The sequence below is a fragment of the Lates calcarifer genome, unplaced genomic scaffold (assembly GCF_001640805.2).
Source record: "Lates calcarifer isolate ASB-BC8 unplaced genomic scaffold, TLL_Latcal_v3 _unitig_5776_quiver_344, whole genome shotgun sequence".
Classification (NCBI taxonomy): domain Eukaryota; kingdom Metazoa; phylum Chordata; class Actinopteri; family Centropomidae; genus Lates; species Lates calcarifer.
The window spans coordinates 62,784-84,531 of NW_026117718.1; the positions used below are offsets into that span (position 1 = coordinate 62,784).

The 21,748-nt window shown below is 42.5% G+C and overlaps 1 protein-coding gene across 2 annotated transcripts; it reads left to right on the forward strand.

The window, feature by feature from the left end:
• Positions 1-11: 11 nt before the first annotated feature.
• Positions 12-17,483, forward strand: adgra1a (adhesion G protein-coupled receptor A1a). 2 transcript variants are annotated; one of them, XM_018666511.2, is made up of 7 exons: positions 12-2,023; positions 2,211-2,587; positions 8,165-8,292; positions 9,642-9,765; positions 11,139-11,290; positions 14,355-14,450; positions 14,536-17,483. In XM_018666511.2, exons 2-7 carry the CDS (start codon positions 2,585-2,587, stop codon positions 16,031-16,033), a joined length of 2,001 nt encoding a protein of 666 aa, XP_018522027.1. In that variant the 5' UTR covers positions 12-2,023; positions 2,211-2,584; the 3' UTR covers positions 16,034-17,483. The 2 variants fall into 2 exon arrangements, with proteins under 2 accessions (XP_018522027.1, XP_050925030.1); XM_051069073.1 differs by having other exon boundaries at positions 12-2,587.
• Positions 17,484-21,748: the final 4,265 nt, after the last annotated feature.

The following is a 21,748-nucleotide window of genomic DNA, read 5'->3' on the forward strand; positions in this document are numbered from 1 at the left end:
CTGTGCCCAGTACAGCTTTATGCCAAGCAATGCCCCACTGAGGACTCAGATGTTACCACTATCTGAGATAAATAGGAGAATTTAAAATATGAAGAGAGACAGATCTTTACTCAGGAGTCAGCAAATTATTTTTTTAAAAAGAAAAGAAAAGAAAAAAGAAATAGAGATGAAACTGTATTTGTAACAAACCTTCATCAAAAACACCCGCAGTCCTTACCTGACAACCTCTGCACGAATAAAGCCAAAGGAGCACACACTGTGTAAGGATGAAGAGGACAGAGGACAGGGAAAGAGCTGGCACCGTTAATGCACCATCAGGATTTCTACAGCAAACTAGCCTACTCCTCCTCCCCGTACACAGATGCTGATGCTATCTCTTAGCACATAAAGCAATGGATTCCTAAAGTGGATGACAGTTTCCAAAGTGGACGTCACTGTGGATGAAACAGAAAAAGCCTGAAATGCTTATCCAGGTTCAGATGGTCACCTCGAGCACACACGTCTCCCATCAGGTGGGAAGGCCCAACAGAGTCTCTGTTAGGCCTGCTGACCTCCTGTGGTTCACCAGCTGCACAGAGCAGGAGGGAGCTGCAGTGGGTGGTGAGGGCAGCAGAGCGTACCATCAGTATGACACTACCCTCCCTCACAGACACCCACAGTGACCAGCTCTTAAAGAAGGCCAGCTGTATTTTAAAGGACTCCACCCACCCTGGACATCACCTCCTCTCCCCGCTCCCCTCTGGGAAGAGATACAGGATGATCAGATCCAAGACCAACAGACTGAAAAACTGCTTCTTCCTGCAGGCAGTCAAAGGCATATTTGTTTGGTGAGGGAGGGGGGCGTGAAGATATTGGCTCATCACTCCCCACTATCTCTGCATCTGTGTACTGTAAAAATGAAAAAGTTCCAAAAACTCACAATTTCAAGGCAACTTACTGCAGTGGATTTTCACATTTTAGGCCAATTCAGACTTCTGTGAATTTGTAGTTCAAGTGAAATATTAACTGACATGATCACTACTCAATTTTTCCTTTTAATTTACTCTAAATTGTAGATTTTGTGCTGTTCATCACTTGAATACCTCAATAGAAAAGAAGCTCAGATCTGTCTTCATCATGGTTTCTATCATCTTACTTTTGACCACAGAGTAAAGACTGTCAGACACCTCAGACACACATGTAGAAAAAGACCAGTTCTAATTATTCTAAAAGAAATGAAACTTAGGACAGGCAACTGTTGGACTGTAGATATCTGAAATGGACTGTTCATTGGGGACAGGAGGAACGACGTGGTGAAACACAGCTCGGGATGAACCGGTGAGAACGCAGCTCTGACTTGTGTTCTGATGAAATGTTAAAACAAATTGGAGTGTGTGTGTGTGTGTGTGTGTGAGAAAGAGAGAGCGTGAGTGGCCAATCACAGGTCCGTATTCAAAGTGACCAATCACAGGAGCAAACACGTCAGCCTCAGGCTCCACCTCCACAGAAGCCGGAGAGGGAGGGGTGAGCTCGAGCTGACGTCACAGCTCCGTGGTCCTGTTCTCCAGGACTCTGATTCCCCCACTCCACCCCCAGAGTCTGAGAGCGGGTCAAGAAGGAACCAAACCTAGAGTGGGCTAACCCGCTCTACTCAGGGTCTAAGGTTTGAGAGGGCCCACAGCTGAGTATCACTCCTCTGTTTGGTGTTGGTTGTAGGAATTAGTGGACTCTCCGTCACCGCCGGGGTGGAGAGCTGATGACAGAGTTACAGTAGCAGGAGCTCATCCTTCATCCACCCCTGAGACCAGCTGCCAGTTCACCTGCTTCAGTACCGGCTCATCCTCAGGTAAGACTGCCTCACACCCTCCTCCGCCCACCGCCTCCACTCCACTCAACCGGCTCTCCCCGCCCTCACTGGCCACGTACCTTGCGGCACATCGATAGCGGCAAATGGAGCGCAGCCACTGGGCTGTCTCCACTGACCTGGATTGAGCAGGGTCCGCTCCGCGCTCTGCGCTCCGCTGAGGAGGAGACAGCACCGCAGGTAATCCAGCCTCCTCCTCCTCTTTACACACCGTCCACACATCTGCGTGTTCCATCTGTGTCTGCTCTCTGAACCATTAGCATATTCAGTTCAGTCTGACAGTCAGTCTCATCCTCTTCATATCCGTGTCATTCTATGAAAGGAATGATAACCGCTTCCTAACAGCTCAGTCCTCCTTATTCTGCAGACGGATCAAACATCGTTCCCACCGCCTACATCCATGTCATGTCAGAGCTGGAGGCAGATTTAAGGTGGAGGTCTGATGCTTGGGATTCTCTCACCGTTCACATGGAGTCGGGAGGCCGAGGCTGCCCGTCACCGCTGCTCCTGCAGCTGCTGAGCGTCAGGCAGAGTACCGGCCTGCTAGACGCACTGTTGTGATCACACCGTCCTCTGCTGTACCTGGCCTGTCGGAGAACCAGCCACAACCCGCTTCAAAACCTCTGCTGAACATCATCACCGTCGTCTTCATCATGGAGCCGGAGGGAGCAGGGTAGGGGGCAGCGGGGCCTCCGGGACAGACCAGAGCTTCACAGCTGAACTGTAACTCCATCAAGGCTCATGGTAGGTTATTATTATGATTATTACTTCATGTCTGTGTCTGTGTGCAGATGGTCTGTGACTACATGGTATTTTTGTATTAATATAATGATGACATCATAACTTTCTATGAGCCTTAGTGGAGTGATGTATAGTGTTACAGTCAATACAGTGTATATGTAATGGGGACATTTGGAGGATAGTATTTCTCAGCTGATTCTCAGACAGGAAGTGACATCGTTAAGAAATCACAGTGCAGATTTTCAGTCTACAAACAGATCCCCTGTCCTCACCACAGGACACTCTGCTAGCACTGCATCAGCTGGTTGTACTGAGCTTTAACACGGAGGTTGGTTATTAGTTGAAACTGGTGGTTCAGTTTCGACCTAGATCAATGCACAGGGGGGCCCCCTGTGCCTCCAACTGACCCGATCTTCCATGCTAGTTGATTGAATAGCCGTAGCTAGTTCTCTGTGTCTTGGCATATATTAAAGACTAAGAATCAGGACATCTCAGCCTCTGCCGCACAAGGGGTTGATATCTGAGAACTGTGAGAGTTTAAAACACCAGCTCTGAGTGAAGACTGTTCACCAGATCATTCAGTGCTTGACCGGAGCTGTGACTGTGTATCAACAATATCCATGGCCTCTGGAGGCTAAATCTAATTGTTCCTAATTGTTGATCTTTTCAAAGTTTCCTGGCTGGATATGGGAGATGAACACTGGTTTTTAATGACTTCTAAGTCATGATCTACAGTTCAGCATTACTCTTGAATTTGCTGGGCCTGATTCCAGCAGTTTGAGCTGAGGACTATCACTCAGCGCTCATCTTCACTGTGTAATGCATTCAGTGAACAAATTACTCAACATGCACTATTGAGTCACTCAGTGAGTCTTTGTAACTGCAGCAGCACCGGTCAGTGTCCGTACTCTCCTCTCAGCCTGACATTCTGAGTTTGTGTTTACTGTTGAAGTTTGTTGAAACAGGAGGGAACTGAAGTCGTGCCCTTGGAACCCAGTGAGGAATTAAAGTTGGGTTTATACTTCTGTTTAGGATGGACACAGAGCTTATGACATCCTCTGCATTTCTTCATGTTGATGTGTGTGTGTGTGTGTCTCTGCAGTTACACTGGCAAATCATCAGCAGGCAGTGGTGTTTCTGTGCCACTGTTTTGACTTTGTTCATGTGCTACATATCAGAGTTGAACAACAGTTAGTGTTACTGGTCTGAGATTGTGATTTTGCCATCAGTGGTTAATTTGACTGCAGTTCTCATCCCATGTAAAATAACTCATGGTCCTCTTCATAAATTCAAAAGCTACAGTTAAATAATGAATAGATAATACCATACAAGGCCATTGAAATCTCAACTTCATCTGGATGTTGATCAGATGACTTATGCTAGATAACATAATAAACATGAGTCAAACTGTGTGTTCACTCTCATTATGCTACCACACCTTATGAAGAATGTGAAGTTTTGGTGGCGTGTCTTTATTTACTCCTTAATCAAACTAATCCTCCAAAATACGAGTGGCTCTGTGCACCGCAAGGGATCTGCGTTTGCAGACATGGAGGACGGCAGAGCAGAAGAGCTCTGGTTTCACTCTCACATTTTGCAACATATTTACCTTCACACAAAACCAAGGGATAGACAGACATGTATTCACTCTCTGTGGATTAGAGGCACTGAATGTTTCTGCATCTGACAAATCAAATGTCTTTAAAGGCAGAGACTGTGGAGTCCATGAGCCGGACAAAAGCTCTGATGCCCTTAAAAAATTGTTTACACACGAGCACAGGCTTCAAATTCACAACAAAGAAGCCTAATAATAAAATCTTACACTGTGCCACAGAGCATGGTTGCTCATGTGAGATAAGTGGAGTGTAGTGCACACAGATCTCTGCTGCTGTGTGTGCATGCCTTTATTTTTTCATTTTATGGGATCTGCAAAGGATTTAATCAGTCATGCTCAGTCCAATAGATGGGTTGTTCAGTGGAGCATGATGAGAGCGCATGCTGTCCTGGAGAGAGAGCGATGAGAAGAGAAAGACATGACAGTGTCTCTAAAATCCAAGGCCTTGGAACAAAGGAAAAGCGAGTTGACGCTGTCGTAAAGATGGAGCCAAGTTAGCTCTTGATTTCTTCCTCCACAGGAATCTTCAGCTTGAATTATGCACAGGCAGGAGCGTGTTCCAGTGAAAGAGAGGAGAGGGCTGAACTGTTATCTGAAGGCACATTTTGCCTCTTAACACAGAGGGAATGCCAGACCTGTCCAGGAGATGCACATCACTTACTGTATATGAGTCACTTTCTCTGAGCATCCTCCACATCCCTGCCTCCACAGCTAAGTCATCTGAGCTTAGCTGAATAATATTAATGCATGTGTATTTTACTAAAAGTGCAGTGATTCCCATCTCACAGAATGTCTTTGTTGGTAACCTCTTAGATCTGCGATCACCCGAAAAGACTTTGCTTTTTTAAAATGATAATCAAACATGTCAATTCAGGAATTGTTGAACAACTTGGAAAATAAGGCTTATTCACAACACTGATATCAATCTCATGTTTGTGTGTTTAGCAACATTATGATTCATTATCATATCATATGTCATGTCCATATCATTATTATATGCCAGGTTTTACCTTTGTAGCCTCAGCTGTCAGTTCTGTTGTTGATGTAGTCATGTCAACCAAAGTAACTGCACAGATCTAAAAACAGTCCTACATGGGCAGAAACCATCAGCAGGCAGACAGTCAGACCGGCTGTAAACAAAGAGAAGCAAGGTCAGAGTCTTTTTGGTAATATTTTTTATCACATCACATGACACACATTTACACTTCTAAAACCACAATTGTGAATTTCAGTGATGGGTAAATTAAAGGAGATTTTCTTTCTACATCACACAGCCATCAGCCACAGCATTAAGACCAGTTAAGAGAGAGTGTGGTTCACACCACAGAGCACTGTAAAGTGCTGATACATTCATTGGACCTGGTCATATCAGTAAATGAAAACAGAGATGTAGACAGGTAGATCTTTTATGAAGATATACCATCCTTTACTCCCAAAGCCATTAAATCTGATTCAGACACATTTGTACTAGCGTCAGCTTTTAGCTGAGAACGTGTGTTCGCCTCAGCCTGAAAGGCTGTGAGGACAGAGCTGTTAATGAAGCAGTAAAGAAAGCAAGACTGTACTGCTCCCTTTGTATCAGAATACAATAACAGAGAGTGGAGAGATCATAACAGAAGGTTCTGAAGCTTGCAGCATCTCATGTGTTCTTCATCACACTTCTACTCTAAAACCGGTGATTTGTTGGTTCAGTCAAAATAAACAGAAGCCACCGAAAAGCAGCCGACTTTCTCAGGAAATCAGCGGTGACTGTAAATGTAGCCACTGCACACATCCTTCCAACACTAAAATATTTTAGCATCCACACACCAACATCAAGTCAGAGCTCAAAGAATCTGTGAACTGCATGACCACACACAATATCCACATGTTCAACGACCATGTGGCCAAACCAGACGTCACCTTCAACTTCATAATAAAAGCCTTGGATGTAATAAGTGGTTGAACCTCCTAACCTCAGTCCAGCTCTTCCAGTCTCTGTGGATCAGATCTGTACAACTTTCAGGAGGAAGTTTGGACTGTTCTTCCTACAGAGCTGATTCAGGTTCAGGTCTGGACTCTGACTGACTTTTTGCTAATACATTAATTCATTTCAATTTTTGCAGGACAAAAATAATGCAATAAATATAATATTGTAAAAACAACATTTACATGACACTAAAACGCACAAGGGGTTGATTTTTCCAGTGAGTCAGTGTGTGCTTCTAGACCCTGGTGCCATGTCAGGACATTTCACTGAGAGAGGCTTGAGTAATTGTGCAGGGTTTTGGAAACATGCAGTGCATCCAACCTCCAGCAGCAAGTCTCCAGGCTTCATGTCGTCATTCTGACCAGCATGAGTGAGGCTGGATGCTATGAATCCTGATGGTGCATGGCAGCATTGTTGCAGCTGCACTGTCTGTATGCACAGAGGAAACAGGATTATTTTCTTTTACAATCTCTCTTAAAGCTATTAAAGCTGCGTTAACCTTCGGGATGAACCGGTGAGAATGCAGCTCTGACTTGTAGCCACAGAGCTACAGGTTCAGTCACTGAGGTTATTAAAGGAACAGGTCAACATGATGTTGGCAGATGAATGTGAGTCTTATGCTGAGCTCAGTGTGAGACTGGAAGGTGCAGTGACTGTGTACAGCTTCCTGGACATTTGGGCCACTTTCATGCCATATGGGAAGGATGGCAGAGGCAGTAAAGATTTGAATGTTTTTTTACAGACACATATCATCAGACAACTTGGCAGCTGTGTAAATTTGCAGATTTTGATGTGGTGTCTGTGCAGGAGGTGTAGCAGAAACTACTGTGCTCCACCAGTGTCACACAGGATGTGCTCAGGCTCAGCATTCAGTGGTAGGTCACCTGTGAGCACAACCACTGTAAGTAAAACACAAGGAGATACACTTGGATAAGGATGGATATGGATTGGAGCTGTGCTGTACGCCTGTAAACATGAGCTGTAACTGTCTGTGGACAGATTGGATGTGTGTGAGACGGGCAACTGAAAAACGTAGCTGAAACACTTTCTGTATGCTGCGAGTGCATTGTGCATTGGCAACATGATACTGTATCCTATAGATCTGGACTCACTTACGTGGTGTCCATGTGGCAGAGCAGGTTTTCTGGTCGTTGTGGTAACTTGGGTGTTAACATTAATGTTATTTACAAGTTGAAAATTGGGAAAGCTAGAAACAGAAACTTCCATTTTTTTTCAGTGAATGTGGCATTGTCACACTGAGCAGGTATATTTTGCCTCTGGAGTTACAGAGTCTGATCTGTGATGACAAGCCTCCTGCTGCTCCTACAACCCTGCTCAACACCTGCTGCTATACTTAGAAATTATTAGTTATTTTAACTGTCATTACTATCTTTACTACTATTGTATTACTGATACCAATTTATATTTGCATTATGCTATGTTCTCCTGTCCCTATTGCGCCTTGAGATGACTTTTATTGTGATTCGGCGATATATAATTAAAATTGAATTGAATTGCTACATACCACACATGAGCTTTGCTACTGTATATAGTAATCTGCATTACAACCAGACACACTGCAGCTGCAAGGATGTAACAGATGATTGGATAAAATGATGATTGTAAAGAAACAGCTCCAGCATGAATAGAAAAAACAAACGAGATGAAAACGTGTTCAAACTTCAGTGAGCTTCAGACGTGTTGCTAGGTGTTTTCATTTCAGTCAGAATGCAGAGATCTCACTCTTGAAGAATGTTGGAACTTTTCTTTTAACTGACTTAGACAAATGCACCAACACACTTCTGACCAAGTCCTGATTGTTTCAGATCAGTACAGGACCTTTAGAAAGAAACTTTTGGCAAATCATCCTCCACAAAGTGAACAAAGAGTATCACTCTGTGTATGCTGTGTATTTCCTATAATGTGGTCTAACAGATCATTTTAAGCAGTGACTTTGTAAAGGTAAATATTCTCTAAACTTCACGTCACTGTGCAGGATTTGAAGAGAGTGTTGTCCTTCCCACCATACCCTGGGGATTACCTGCATCCAGTGGTGTATGCCTGCACAGCAGTCATGCTGCTCTGTCTGCTCGTCTCCATCACGACCTACATCGTCCACCACAGGTGAGAAGAACATCTGTTAAACTTTCACATTTTCAAGTCTGTCTTAACCTAATCGTCACATGCCTGAACATGACAAGTTGAAAAGGTTATAAATGTAAAAGTCTCAGTGTATGGATTGTCTAACAGTGTGTGCAGACAGCGACAGACAGGTTGGCCTGAACACAGCCACAGTTTGAGCTTCTCTCTCAGGCCTTGTTCTTCACTTTGCACTCAACATCTTCCATTCAGAGTGCAACACCATGAACACTGTCTCAAAGTTACATGCTCTTATACCCATTTGTATTGGTTTGATGTGGCAGACCCTGGCTTTGTGCGTGGCTTGTTTAACAGGTAGAAACACTTAAGCTGAAGTGTGTTTGAAGAATACTGAGACCTTAACATGACAAAATCCTGATCCTTTCTCCAAAGTTACAGTCTGTTTAGTATGAATGTCCTTCTTTGTGTTTGATTGTTTCTGTACTGATCTTGCTTGTGCTGCAGTGCAGCATCATCCCAAAACTACAGAGGACATGCACGTTCACATTCTTGGAACATTCATTTAAAACAGTTTAGTAAAAAAGTTGCTAATTCATGTCTCATGGTATGTGAAACATCTGTGCAGTATTTAATCTAATAGTCAGACTTGCCCCCCAGGATTGTTTCATCACCTCACCAGTACCTAAAATAACACCATGGCCCCCACACCTGTTATCAGTCTGCTATCTTAGGCTGCTCAAACTTCAAATTAGCTTCCCCACAACCCGAGAATTTAGTGTAGCATGGAGAAAGGACTGTGCATGTATTCTCCATCTGTTACAGTCTAGTCACATTAGGGAGGGGTCACCTCAGGGCCGGTGGGGCAGAAAGAATAATTACAGCAAAAGACAACTAGTATGGGTCTATTATTAAGGTGAAATGGAAGCAATCAGAGCACGTGTAAGGGAAGTATTTATTATGTGTTTTGTGAATGAACGTTTATTTGTTTTGAGTGTTCAGTTGTGCTGTGAAGAGAAAAAATCTTAACAACAACAATAACTCCATTTGATAGGATTTGTTTTTATTCATATGGGATTATTAACATTTGACTGAACATTTCTGGTCAAAATGCAAAACACTAAATAATATGTGTTCATTTATGGCTGACTGCCACATCAATAACAGGAGCTTGTATCATGTGATTCAACATTACTCTGACATTAATGCTGTTGTTGTGATTTCATTATATCTGTCTTTTTCCAGATACAGCTATACAGTTTATTTGTGTCGCTTTTACACACCTCTTAGTGTGACACTTCAGTGAACTACATTCGCTGCATTCATTCGTTTACCTGACATCTTTGTGACTGTGAACTCTTTTTCATTGTTGGCAGTGTGATCCGCATCAGCAGGAATGGCTGGCACACACTCCTCAACTTCCTCTTCCACACAGGACTAACATTTGGAGTTTTTGCCGGGGGCATTAATCAGATCAACATCCCTTTTGTGTGTCAGATTGTAAGTGTTTTTTTCCCCTGTTTTATTAGTATGTTGATATTTTGATGCTGTCTGTGAGGTATGATCGTCCTGACGGAGCAGGAGTCCCTCTTAGCTGTTGGTCAGGTCTGTGAAGTATTAGGCTGCCAGGAGACAGGTAGCTTAGCTTAGCATAAAGATTGGAGGAGGGAGGAAACAGTGTAAGTGCAACCAGGATATTCAAATCATATTGAGAGATTTTCATGTCAGTTATATGTGCTGTCATGGTTATTAAACATAACCTGTTAATTAACTATAACCTGTGATAGTGGTGGTAAAAATCAGCCCACTGCCATCAGATTCACATAGTTCTGCTTTACCAATATTAAAAAGGATGCTGTGCTATCACAAGACACAGGTTGAACAACAGGCCTGAGGGATGGTCACTGCCTTTAGCTGCTGCTACTAACCACTTCAGCAACACACCATTTAGCTGTGGTCTACATCTCCCTGACGCTCAGAGCACTGTGTGTACACACCATAGACTGTATATACTATACCACACCACCGTATGTGCTGTAATACCATTAGGATAGGCACTGTGGGACTTTCTGAGATGTGATCTATGACATAATTAATTTTACACAAATTGCATATTCCAAAATAAGCTAACCATCTCCTAGCTCAACCTCCATACCTACGGAACAGATATGAACCACATCTGTAAAAAGTTATCAGTGAACTAGCACTTTAATAGATGTCTTAATGTCAATGTAAGTAACACTTTTCCTACAAATCATACTGAGGGGAACATTAATGGCTTTACCAAATTTTATGATTGCTAATTCATCCAACTTTGTCAAGATATTTCACCCTGGACTAAAGTGATGGGCTGTCATCCTTAGAGCCCCACTGTGAGTAGGCTCAAAATTCCAATAACAGTCACTATGATTCAGTGTTGTTCAGAGGAAGTGAATACTTGGTATGAGCAGTGTACAATATACGACTGTGCAGAGCCACCATGCCTCACAAAAAATAAAAGTTGTTTTTAGATCAAGATCAAGTGTCTTCAAGGATTCTGGATCTGCACAGTTTAGCTGCACTCCATCCAAAGTGTGTTGAATATAATTACAGTATGCACATAGTTCAGTGCACCAGTGCTAAAAACTTTATTAAAGCAAAGCTGGTTCTCTGGATATACTGTGATGCTTTGCTCTAGACTTGTTCATTTAATGACTATGGCTCATTCAGTCTTCAGCCTTTTTCTTTACATTTCAGTTTTGATGCAAAAATAAAAGTTTATGGTAGTGATGACTCATATCTAAAACAAATCTTCAGAGCTCAAATTTACACACATGCTAATTTGAACTCATACTGCCTTTAGTAATGTCTGTTTCCATCTTTATCTGTGTTAGGTTGGCATCGTGCTTCACTACGCTTCTTTGTCTACCATGCTGTGGCTGACGTTTACTGCCAGGAACATCTGTAAAGATGTGTCCAAAGACCCTCTTCGGGCCCACGACAGGAATGGGCCGGTCCAGACTCGCACCAAACCAACCATCCTCAGGTAAACTGTAAGATAGGGAGCAGAGGTTTGACATGAGAGTTAGATGTAAATAGCTTAGAGCAGGGGTGTCAAAATCAATTTCATCCCGGGCCACACTGGCATTATGGATGACCTCAAAGGGCCAGCTGCAACTGTAAGACTATATAAATATATCTACACTCTCATATTACATAACTGCTTCTGTATTCAATTATTATTAGTTTGAATGATAATCTAATTAATAACTAGCTTTGAAAGGTAAGTTATCAGGGGTGTGTGGCCGTTGCTTTTTGGCTTTTTTCTCTTTCAGCAGTCCAACCAGTCCAGTTCTCTCACCGCATACGGCAGGCTCAGCATCGATAATAATCTCCTGGGATTTCATTTTACTTACAAACTACACTAACAGCGCGCCTCTTCAACTGGCTGTGTTGTCAGATTTTCCACTAGTTCCCAGACTCTGTCCACGGTAGTGTTTCTTCACAAGCTAACATTGTTAAAAACCTTTCTCAGGTCACATACCTTCATACACTGCTTTAAAAATACACCTGAAAAACACTTTGAAGCTCGGGCGATTTCTTCAGCCACAATAAAGCGGACTTTCACCGCTGCATCATTTTGTGCTGTAACTTTTGCTAACATATTCTGCTGAGAATGCAGGCTGCTTTTTAATTCTTGGACCTTCTGCTGCTTTTCTCTGTGGCTAAGGTTAGCATACTTAGCTCCGTGCTTGGTGTCGAAGTGCTGACGTAAATACTATTCCACTGCCTCGAAGACATGTGTTGTCTTCAAGCACAAACATGAATTCACTTCCCCATCTTATTAAACTACCTTTCGTCTGCATTACCTTTTTTCCTTGGACAACAACCCAACTCCATCACTGACTAAAAAAACAATATAACGCTGATATTGAGACACAGCCATCCAGTGGCTAGAAGCTTTATAGGTAACAAAATCGACATGTATTTCTGAAATTCTTTGAAAGATCTTGCAGGCCACATAAAATGAAGGGGCGGGCCTGATTTGACCTGCGGGCATTGAGTTTGACACGTCTGATTGAGGATGTTAAACTGTGTTGAACAGAAAGGATGAAGACAGTGACGCTGGTGTCCTTGGATATCTCTCTGTCTTTTGCAAGATTCTCAACTGATTTTCAGAAAGCAAACTTTGGGCTGTTAATCCAACAGCTTGGTTACTGAGTCAGCACCATCTGATTAGTCTGAGTGAACTATGACAGTGTGAAGAGCTGTGAAGGCAATCAGTCACTGTCAAATGGGAAGAATTGGAAATTTAAGAAATCTTACAACTGAGTAACTTAATAACACCCAGGAAAATTTTGTATTATTAAATGGTTGTAGCTGTCCCAGTGAATTGAGCCCCACTTCATTTTTTATTCACTTTGTTATGGGGTAAATGTAATTTAATTGCCATTTTTCTCATCAGTGTACACTCAATAACCCATAATGAGAAATTGAAAACATATTTTTAGAATTTTTTGCTAATATATTCAAAATCCCCAAAAATATCTCATTTACAAAAGTATTCAGAGCCTTTGTGGAACTCGTCAGGGGGTCAGGTGCTTCTTGTTTTGTTCATTTACACTTGGAGAACTTGGAGTCCACCGGTGAGAAACTGAATTGATTGGACATAGTTTAGAGAGGCTCATACCTGTGAGGTTCACACCTCAGCAGCAGGGGCAGGGAACTGGTCAGAATTGAGGGAGGGATTTCCCCTTTCAATACAACAGTGACCTGAAGCATACAAGCCAACACTGGAGTTTCTTCAGGACAAGTCTCTGACTGTCCCTGAGTGGCCCAGCCAAAGCCCAGACTAACCCTCACAGAACATCTCTGGAGAGACCTGAGGATGGCAGTTCACTTCCATTCAATTTGGCAGAATTTGAGAGAAATTGAAGGTAGAATAGGATAAACTTCCCAAATCCACATGTGCAAAGCTGGTAGAGACTTAAGACTGGAGGCTGCAACTGCTCACAAAGGACCTCCTGCAAAGTCCTGAATTATGGGTCTGAAACCTGCAAAAATGAGAAATCCATTAAATCCATTTTTAAAAATCGAAAAACATGTTTTCACTGTCATTGTGGATTATTTAGTGTCGACTGAAAAAATGGCATTATTAAAATTATATACAAAGTATTAAAAATTAAATCTACACAATAAATTGTACAAAAAGTGAAGGGATCTGAATACTTTCTAAAGCTGCTGCATATCAGTTTATTACTGGCCAATGTTTTAGGAAAGCTAACAGTTTTTTTCCCTCTTGATTTAAAATTTGACAGGACTGTGTTTACTGGGAAAAGTCAGATCTGTGTAACAAACTGCTTAAATAAATAAAAAAAAGAATCCGTATTGACCCTTGTCTGTGAAAGAGGTGAGAAAGACTGATATGACTCTCATGTATTAAACAGAGCTGGAGTCAGGGCATGTTTAGCCTTGCTTAGAGAAGAAGACAGGAAACAGGAAGAAACAGCTAACAGCTATGTTGTCCACTATGTTGACCACTATAGTTTTGAATGTGAGCTAATATTTATCAATTAGCAATGAACACAGCATACAGTAGTTGTATAGGAATTTAGTTATAAACCAGATTGGTTGATTGATTTATTGGACAAAATAAAGTGTTGTCAAAGGATCACAGGAGGATCAGGTTATTACAGTTCCTCCTGAGGGGAACATGAATGTCTGAACCAGCAGTCTATCCAATAGTTGTCAATGTATTTCACTTAAAATGAGAAATGTCAGTGACACTAAGGGGAAAGTCAGAGGATCAGCAAAGTCAGTAGGATTCATGGTCAGGGCACCATGGTTACCTGTACCAGAGATCTTGGTAAAGTGTCCAATAGTTATCAGAAAATAGCAAATAGCTTAGAAATTTCAGTCCAGATCAGTGGGATGGGACCAACCCACCTACACTGGCCACATTCTAATATGCTAAATGTAACTAAACCACACTCTACAGATGTAGAAATCTATTTAATTTGATGAGATGGATTTTCTTCTCTCTCTATCTCTCTGTTACCACCCTTTAAAACCCCCACCCAGCAATTTTTTTTTGTTGTTTCTTTTTGCAGATTTTATCTTGTCAGTGATGGAATCCCTCTCATAATTGTTGGAGTCACAGCAGCATTTGGTATGGATAACTATGGCAGCAGGGATGATGCTTTGTAGTAAGTACTCACTATTTCTGAGCAATCACATTTTCATTTGTTAGTGAATGTAATAAATGTTTATGTGTCCGTGTGTCTTTTTCAGTTGCTGGATGGCCTGGGAGCCAAGCCTGGGAGGTTTCTATGCCCCCATGGCTCTTCTGGTCTTAGTGATTTCTGTGTACCTCTTATGCACCTACATCCAGCTCAAACACCACCCAGAGAGGAAGTATGAGCAGCGAGTTCTGAGTGAGGAGCAGCAGCAGTTATCATCCACTGAGTCAAACCGTCACTGTCACACAGACACTGGCGGAGCTTCTGGACCTGCTGGGGACTGTCCACCATTTTCTACAGGTGTATCAGTGCTGGCCAATGAGCACTCATTTAAGTCTCAGCTCCGGGCCACAGCCTTCACCCTTTTCCTGTTCCTGGCCACCTGGGCTTTAGGGGGATTGGCAGTATCACTGGGACATTTCTTGGATATGATATTCAGCTGCCTGTATGGGGCTTTTTGTGTCACTCTTGGACTCTTTCTTCTGATCCAACACTGTGCCAAACGTGATGACGTGTGGCACCGCTGGTGGGCCTGTTGCCCATCCAAGTCCAAGACAGAAGATGGAAATGGGGGCGGACAGAGCCAGAGGCAGAGCCACCATCAGCCACACTGCCACTTGAACTCCCTGTGCTCAGGCAAGCAGCCACTGCTCTCTCCTCACCTTGTGCAAAGTTCTTACCACAAAATGACACCACCTCCCCAGAGCCCCACACCTGACCACACAGGTCCGTGCTGTGTGGCCGTGATGAGTCCTGTTACCACAACCCCCATCTCACCTCTTACTGAGCCAATGCCATCGCCACGTCCACAGTCACTTCCTGACAAACTCCCTCGTCCTATTCTGCCCCTACAGAGCTGCCTTACTGACAGAACAAAGTCACGCTCCTTCAGCCGCCCACGCCCATGCCTCCAGGACTACCGTTCTCACTTGACTTCCACCAGTATGGATGGGAGCGTGCACAGCTCCCACCTGGACAGCCCTCATGCTGCACACCACCTTGAAGGCTCACCACTGGTTTCCAACAGCCCACACCCAGACCTCCAGCTTCCCTGCTCCAGCCCTCACTTGGAGAAGCAGTTGGCTTCCAGCCACAGCTTGCAACGCCAGACCTCCTGCCACAGTGTCCAAGACTCAATGACTTCCTGCCACAGCCATACACACAACATGCATGACAGCATCAGTTCCTGTCACAGCCTCCTCCTGCCTTCTCATGGGGTTCACACCTGCCAGTGGCACATGTACAGCTCAGCTCATCATTCCTCCACCACAAGCTGCTGTGAGAAGCCTGATCCCATCACTCTGCAGTACCAGCAAGATCCCGATGCTTACAGCTACATGTCAAAGACAGCAGACAAAGAAAAGGACAGTCTGTGTGTAGAGGTGGAGCAGAAAGGTTTACCAAGAAATACTCTGCCTCGGCAGCATGGCACTATTAACCTACGAGGCACCATCGGCCAAAACAGGAGCCTGCAGGAAGACAGCCTGTTTGGTTCAGATGCACCAAGAAACATACGGACTGGCCCTTGGAAGAATGAAACCACCGTATAGTTTCCTCATGCTTGTATGTGCCAGACCTTACAGCAGCCCTATAATCAATTTATTCCTTAAGTGTTTAAGTGACACTGCCTTCAGCCTTGCCCTTAAACTACAGGTTGAGCTTTCAGTGGGGCCTCGTTTCCTGAAGATATTTCAGACGTTATCTTGGTGTGTTACAAGTCAGCTTTTATAAGGAATAGTCAAATGCAAGAGAGGTTCAGTTAATGTTGAGGTGATCTTCTGCTCCATGCAGTTTAAAGTTGCAGTCAGTATTGTACGACTCTCTACGGGCACAGTGACTCAGTGACTAGCAGTGTCTCATGAAAAAATGTCCTGAGCTCAAACCCTATCAGTTCCACAGGGGTTCAAACTCCTTACCTTTTAGAGCAATTGACAATTTATAGGTCATTTATGTGATTCTTGAGCATTCAGTGATCCACCTTTTTTCAGGTGGGGGTGGTGGGATAAGTTGAGTCACAGTGCTAACTTAGCGTTAGCTCCTGATGGTCCCACTTTTCTTCATAAAAAAATATTAGCAAGGCTAATGCCACTCTAAGCATGATGTAATGAAATGATTAATGATTTATTAGATTACATGAGCCCACTGAAAACAGGAGCTGAACTGGAAAATATCCTGTGTTTTTCTTTTAGCTGTAATGGTTGTGAAATTAACGGATAAATGTCATATCTATGCCCTAACTTTGAACAGCACCTCTTTCACCCCTGATGAGTTTGCACCCCTGGTTCCAGCTGGGCCTTTTGTGTTCTCCTGTGTTTGCATCAGTTGCTCCCTATTTCCCTTTTAGTCCAAAGACAAGCAGATCAGGTTCAGGAATCCTCCTGTGTAGAGGTCTTCACAGGTTCAAAACTCTGGACGGGTCAGTTCATTTCAGTTACTAGGAACCCCATGGATCTGTTAAGACCTCTACTCCCTCCATTAGCCTTGACTGAGGAACTGGAGATTTTAAACAATATTTCTGTTTGGATGTGACTTCGAAGTTTCAAGCTTACCTGTTGGCAGTGTTTTCTAATCACAGGCAATACTTTCACATTTTACTCGTCATTATGAACATGCGTTAAAGTTCTCAAACATCTGTATACCCCTTAGCAAACAAGTGGGAAAATCTGAAGCTCCAGTCATCTGCTGCCTGTATACTCACTTGAGTATTAGAGCAGGTCTTTGTGGGTTTGGATTCAATCCAGAACTGACCTGTGGGGAAAAGAGATTCCGTCCAAAAGTGATCCAAGGACAGTTAGACCTGATGCGTATAGGCCTCATAACTAGACCTGACCCAAAATGTGGTCAACATTATGCAAAAAGGGAAGTGTCACTGATTGCACCTTTAAATACTTGGATTGATCTGTTTGAAACATATTTGTTAATGTTAGGTTTCTTTTGCCATTGTTGGACACATTATAATGTTAAACATGAGTTACACACATGAAAACAGATTTGAATCAGTGTGAGCATGTGTGTGTTTTTTATGTCTGCAACAGTGCATGAGTAGGCACATGTGTTTGGTGTGTTTGTGCTACATGTATTTATTATTATGGATCCACCCTTTCAGAATTTTACATACATGAATATCTTGATAAAGATTAATTTCTGAAGTCTATGAAGATTTTCTATGGTGACACTTTATGTATGCTGCCAAACAGAGTCAAAGACTCTTGTCTGACAAATATTGCACTAGTATGTACTATAGTAACCCTCACTCTGTGAGGTAATAATTCAAAAGAACAGTGCAATGTGCTACAAAGCACAAACTTTGTACAGTGCCAAAATGATGTGCCAGTTTTCACTGTGACAAGAAACTACACAAAACTCAACATTGTTTGTAGCATCATACAAACGTGAACTCAGGTTTTAGAAGATCATCAGCAACCCTTTCAAGTTGTTCCAGAAACTTCCATTTCTTTTCTCCAGAGAGGTGTTTACAAGTTAATCTGAGCTTACATCAATAAATCAGGCTCAATCAGCTAATCAGGCTGCCCCCTCCTAAAGCCATGAAAACATACAGTACATGACTGAGACTGATTACATTAGCTCTGAGTTAGCTTTATAAAACAGATTCATCCTGTGAAGTTCATTCTCGATCTCAGAAATATAGCCTTACAAAATAATGTTTACTCAAAGTCCATCTACTGTCTTTTCCTGGAGCTTTCATCTGTATTTAATGGACTTCACCAATGACCTGGAGTTGGCTCAGCTGTCATAGGGGTAGCTCACAAAATGACCACTGACTCAACTCCACCGCACCAACTTCACCTGCTGATTAAGACCATGATATGAATAGAATTCTATTTATTTAATATGAGCACATAATGGGATATTTTAACATGAATTATAAATTAGATTTTATAGGGAACACACAGTGTTATCACGCAAACAGCTATTTAATCTGAGCAAATAAAAATCTATTCTGTCAACTCTGTGATAGACTGGTGATCTGTACAGACCCCGCCTCTCACCCAGTGTCAGCTGGGATTGACTTCAGCCTCTTATGACCCTTAAGGATAAGCAGTATAGGTAATTAATGGGAAAAAATAGATTATCCAGAGCTTTATTGTATAATTTTGCTCACAAAAAAGACAGATTTAATGCCAGAGAGACTGATTTATTGAACATAATTCTGGTTTACATTGTTAAGCTTACTTCATTTAGACTGATCACATTAAATCATACTTCTTATCAAACACCTCTCTGGTCATAGTGTTTGGTGGCATATTTAGAATTTCACTCAGTTAAACTCATCCTCACATTTTCTTCTTCTTTTAGGCCATAATTAGGCCTTCACACAGAAACTACATTTAAAGAGGGTTGACTCATATCACTCTGTTATATACTGTAGGTTAAACACAGGTTTTCACTTCTCCCAGGTTGACGTACCAAAGGTGTGATCATTAACAGCACTAACCCTCAGCCTGATGTTAATGACTGTGTACATGTGATGTGTTGTTGTGTCCCAGTGTTGCAACAGCTTTAAGCGTCTTCCCAGACCATGAACATTGATCATCTGTTAGTGCTGAACTGACACTGGGGGTTGCTGTCCAAACGTTAAATCATTTTAATGTTTGATTTCACATGTCTATTGTGAATTTTCAGCAGTGTAAAGAAACAACACACCTTGTTAGACAAAGGGAGTACCAGTATGAGCACTGTGTTGTCTGCACTAGAAATAAAGATTTACTGTGATACACTGCACAAGTCATTGTTGTGTGTTTGTACAGGACTGGAGATACCACTGAGGCTGAAAGTGTACAGTGACTACTTTACAGCCTGTTTCCAGTGAGTTGGACTGCATATGGACCCAAAGTCTTTTGTTTTATGTCATAATCATAGACACTTAAATATTACACAGCATATAGAAAGTGATAAACTAAATTCACCTTTATATGACAAACTTAACATATATACATAAATCTGTCAATAATCATTCTGTCCATAAATATAATACATACATACAATTGATGTCATTTAGTGTATTTTGTTTGTGTGTTTGTGCGGATCTATGTATTAACTGACAAATGCACAGACTCTTTGTGACTGGAGCAGACTGGCTGATCCGGAGGTTTGTTTAACATCCAGGCTCTGGAACCCCCCCCCCCCCCCCCCTCACAGCAATAACCTCAACCTGGCGCTTCCTGTAGCTGTGGATCAGACCTGCACATCGTTCAGGAGATTTAGCCCATTCTTCTGGCAGAACTGCTTTAGCTCTGTCATATTCTTTGGATGAGTCATGTGTACAGCTCTCTTCAAGTCATTCCATAGCATCTCTATTGGATTGAGGTCTGGGCTCTGACTTGGCCACTCCAAAAGGTGGATTTTGTTGTTCTGAAGCCATCCTGTTGTGGACTTTGGCTCCGGTGTTTTGCCTCATGGTCCTGTTGTATCACCAAACTTCTACAGAGTTTCAGCTGACGCACATACATTCTCACATTATCCTGAAGAATTTTTGATACACTTGGGAATTCATCTTCCCCTCAATGATTGCAAGCTGGCCAGGCCCTGATGCAGCAAAGCAGGCCCAGGTCCTGCTTGTTCAATGTTTTACGTACTGTAGACTCATGAACACAGATGTTAGCCAGCTCCAATGATGCCTTCAAATCTTTGGCTGTCACTCAGGGTTGTTTCTTTACCTCACTGATGAGTCTTTGTTGTGTTCTTGGGGTCATTTTGACTGGGTGCCCACTTCTCGATAGAGTAGCCACAGTCCCAAAGTGTCTCCATTTGTAGATTGTTTTCCTAACTGTAGACTGGTGAATTTCGAAAGTCTTTGAAATGACTTTATAACCCTTTCCAGCTTTATGTAAATCAACAATTCTTGATCATAGATCCTCTGAAAACTTTTTGGCGAGACATGGCTCACATAAGCGTATTCTTCTTGTGCAGGGCAAACTCAAAAAGTCTGAGTGGTTTTTATCAGTCAAGGTAGATCCAGTCCACACCTCCAAACTCATTTTCTTAACAAGACTCCAGGTATGCTAACACCTGACTCCAATTAGCTTTTTTGAGGTCATTAATTCAAGGGTTCACATACTTTTTCCACTTGCACTATGAGGTTTTTATGGTTGCCTCAATAAAAACATGAAAGGTCAAAATTTTTTTGTGTTATTATTTTAGGCACATTATATTTGTCAATACCTTAACTTAGATGAAGATCAGATCACGTTTTATGACAAATTAATGCAGAAAACCATGGAATTCCAAAGTGTTCACATACTTTTTCTTGCCACTGTATATGGCAGTGGTGGGCCATCAGAGCCAGCAAGGCCTTCTCTGCTGGCCCAAATGCTGTCACTGAATTATATATATTTTTTCCACAATTAATAGTGTGTTGTATGTATGCGTTACATTGTTCCCAATAGTCTATGCTCCCATCTCATAGCTTTTCTCTTGGTTGCAGAGCTTCCAAGGCCACTGGCCTCAACTGGTGTCTCTATCTCCATTTTCCACTTCCACCACTGATCACAAAGATGGCTGTGAGCAGGAGAAAGGTTGATCACCTGGAGCAGAGGAGAGAGAGAGCAGCACCACACAGAAATACACAAGCCCCAGCACTGAAGATTCATGTTAAGGCAGGTTAAGAGCTAATTCCACTCTAGCTATCAAGCACCATAAAACAAGAGTAAGGAAATGCTGGACATACTGAAACCACAGCAAATGGACTGTTAATGGTTTTCTGCAAGACAACTAACCAACAAACTAAAGCAGGTGGTTAGAGTGTAGAGGATTTTATATCTGGAGCCTGCGGTGTTAGATGAGTCTTCAGAAACCTTGGAGGCAGAATTAAAGGTCAGTTTTTTGGAAAGTGCTTGAATTTATCCACACTGGGCAGAATTGTTTTGGAGAAAGACAAGAAAATCCAGCTGTGTTACTGACATTATAGGGTGATGAGCTCCTGGACAAAGTTATGCTAGGCAATTTCTGTCTCCAAGTAAATAAGTATGACAGGCCAGCCTGACTGAGTTATAAATGTTAGAGATCTGGCCACAGAGCAGCAGCATGTATAATGCTGCAGGTGTGAGGATGCTCCTATCATCAACACTCCTGGGTGTCACTCCATGGGTGAAATAGTGAATTACATAGCCAAGGCAACAGGTACAAACTGAACAAAATAGGACTAAGGACTGAGCCCTGGGGGCCCCACATAACAAGAGAGCAGCTGAAGACTGAAGATAATTGTATGATCAACTGGCTCTGCACTCCGGTTCAGCTAAATGAGA

Coding starts and splice junctions, on each gene's coding strand:
- adgra1a (XM_051069073.1), top strand. Junction 11,291..14,354: donor ACCAAACCAACCATCCTCAG/GTAAACTGTAAG, acceptor TTCTTTTTGCAG/ATTTTATCTTGTCAGTGATG. Junction 14,451..14,535: donor AGCAGGGATGATGCTTTGTA/GTAAGTACTCAC, acceptor TGTCTTTTTCAG/TTGCTGGATGGCCTGGGAGC.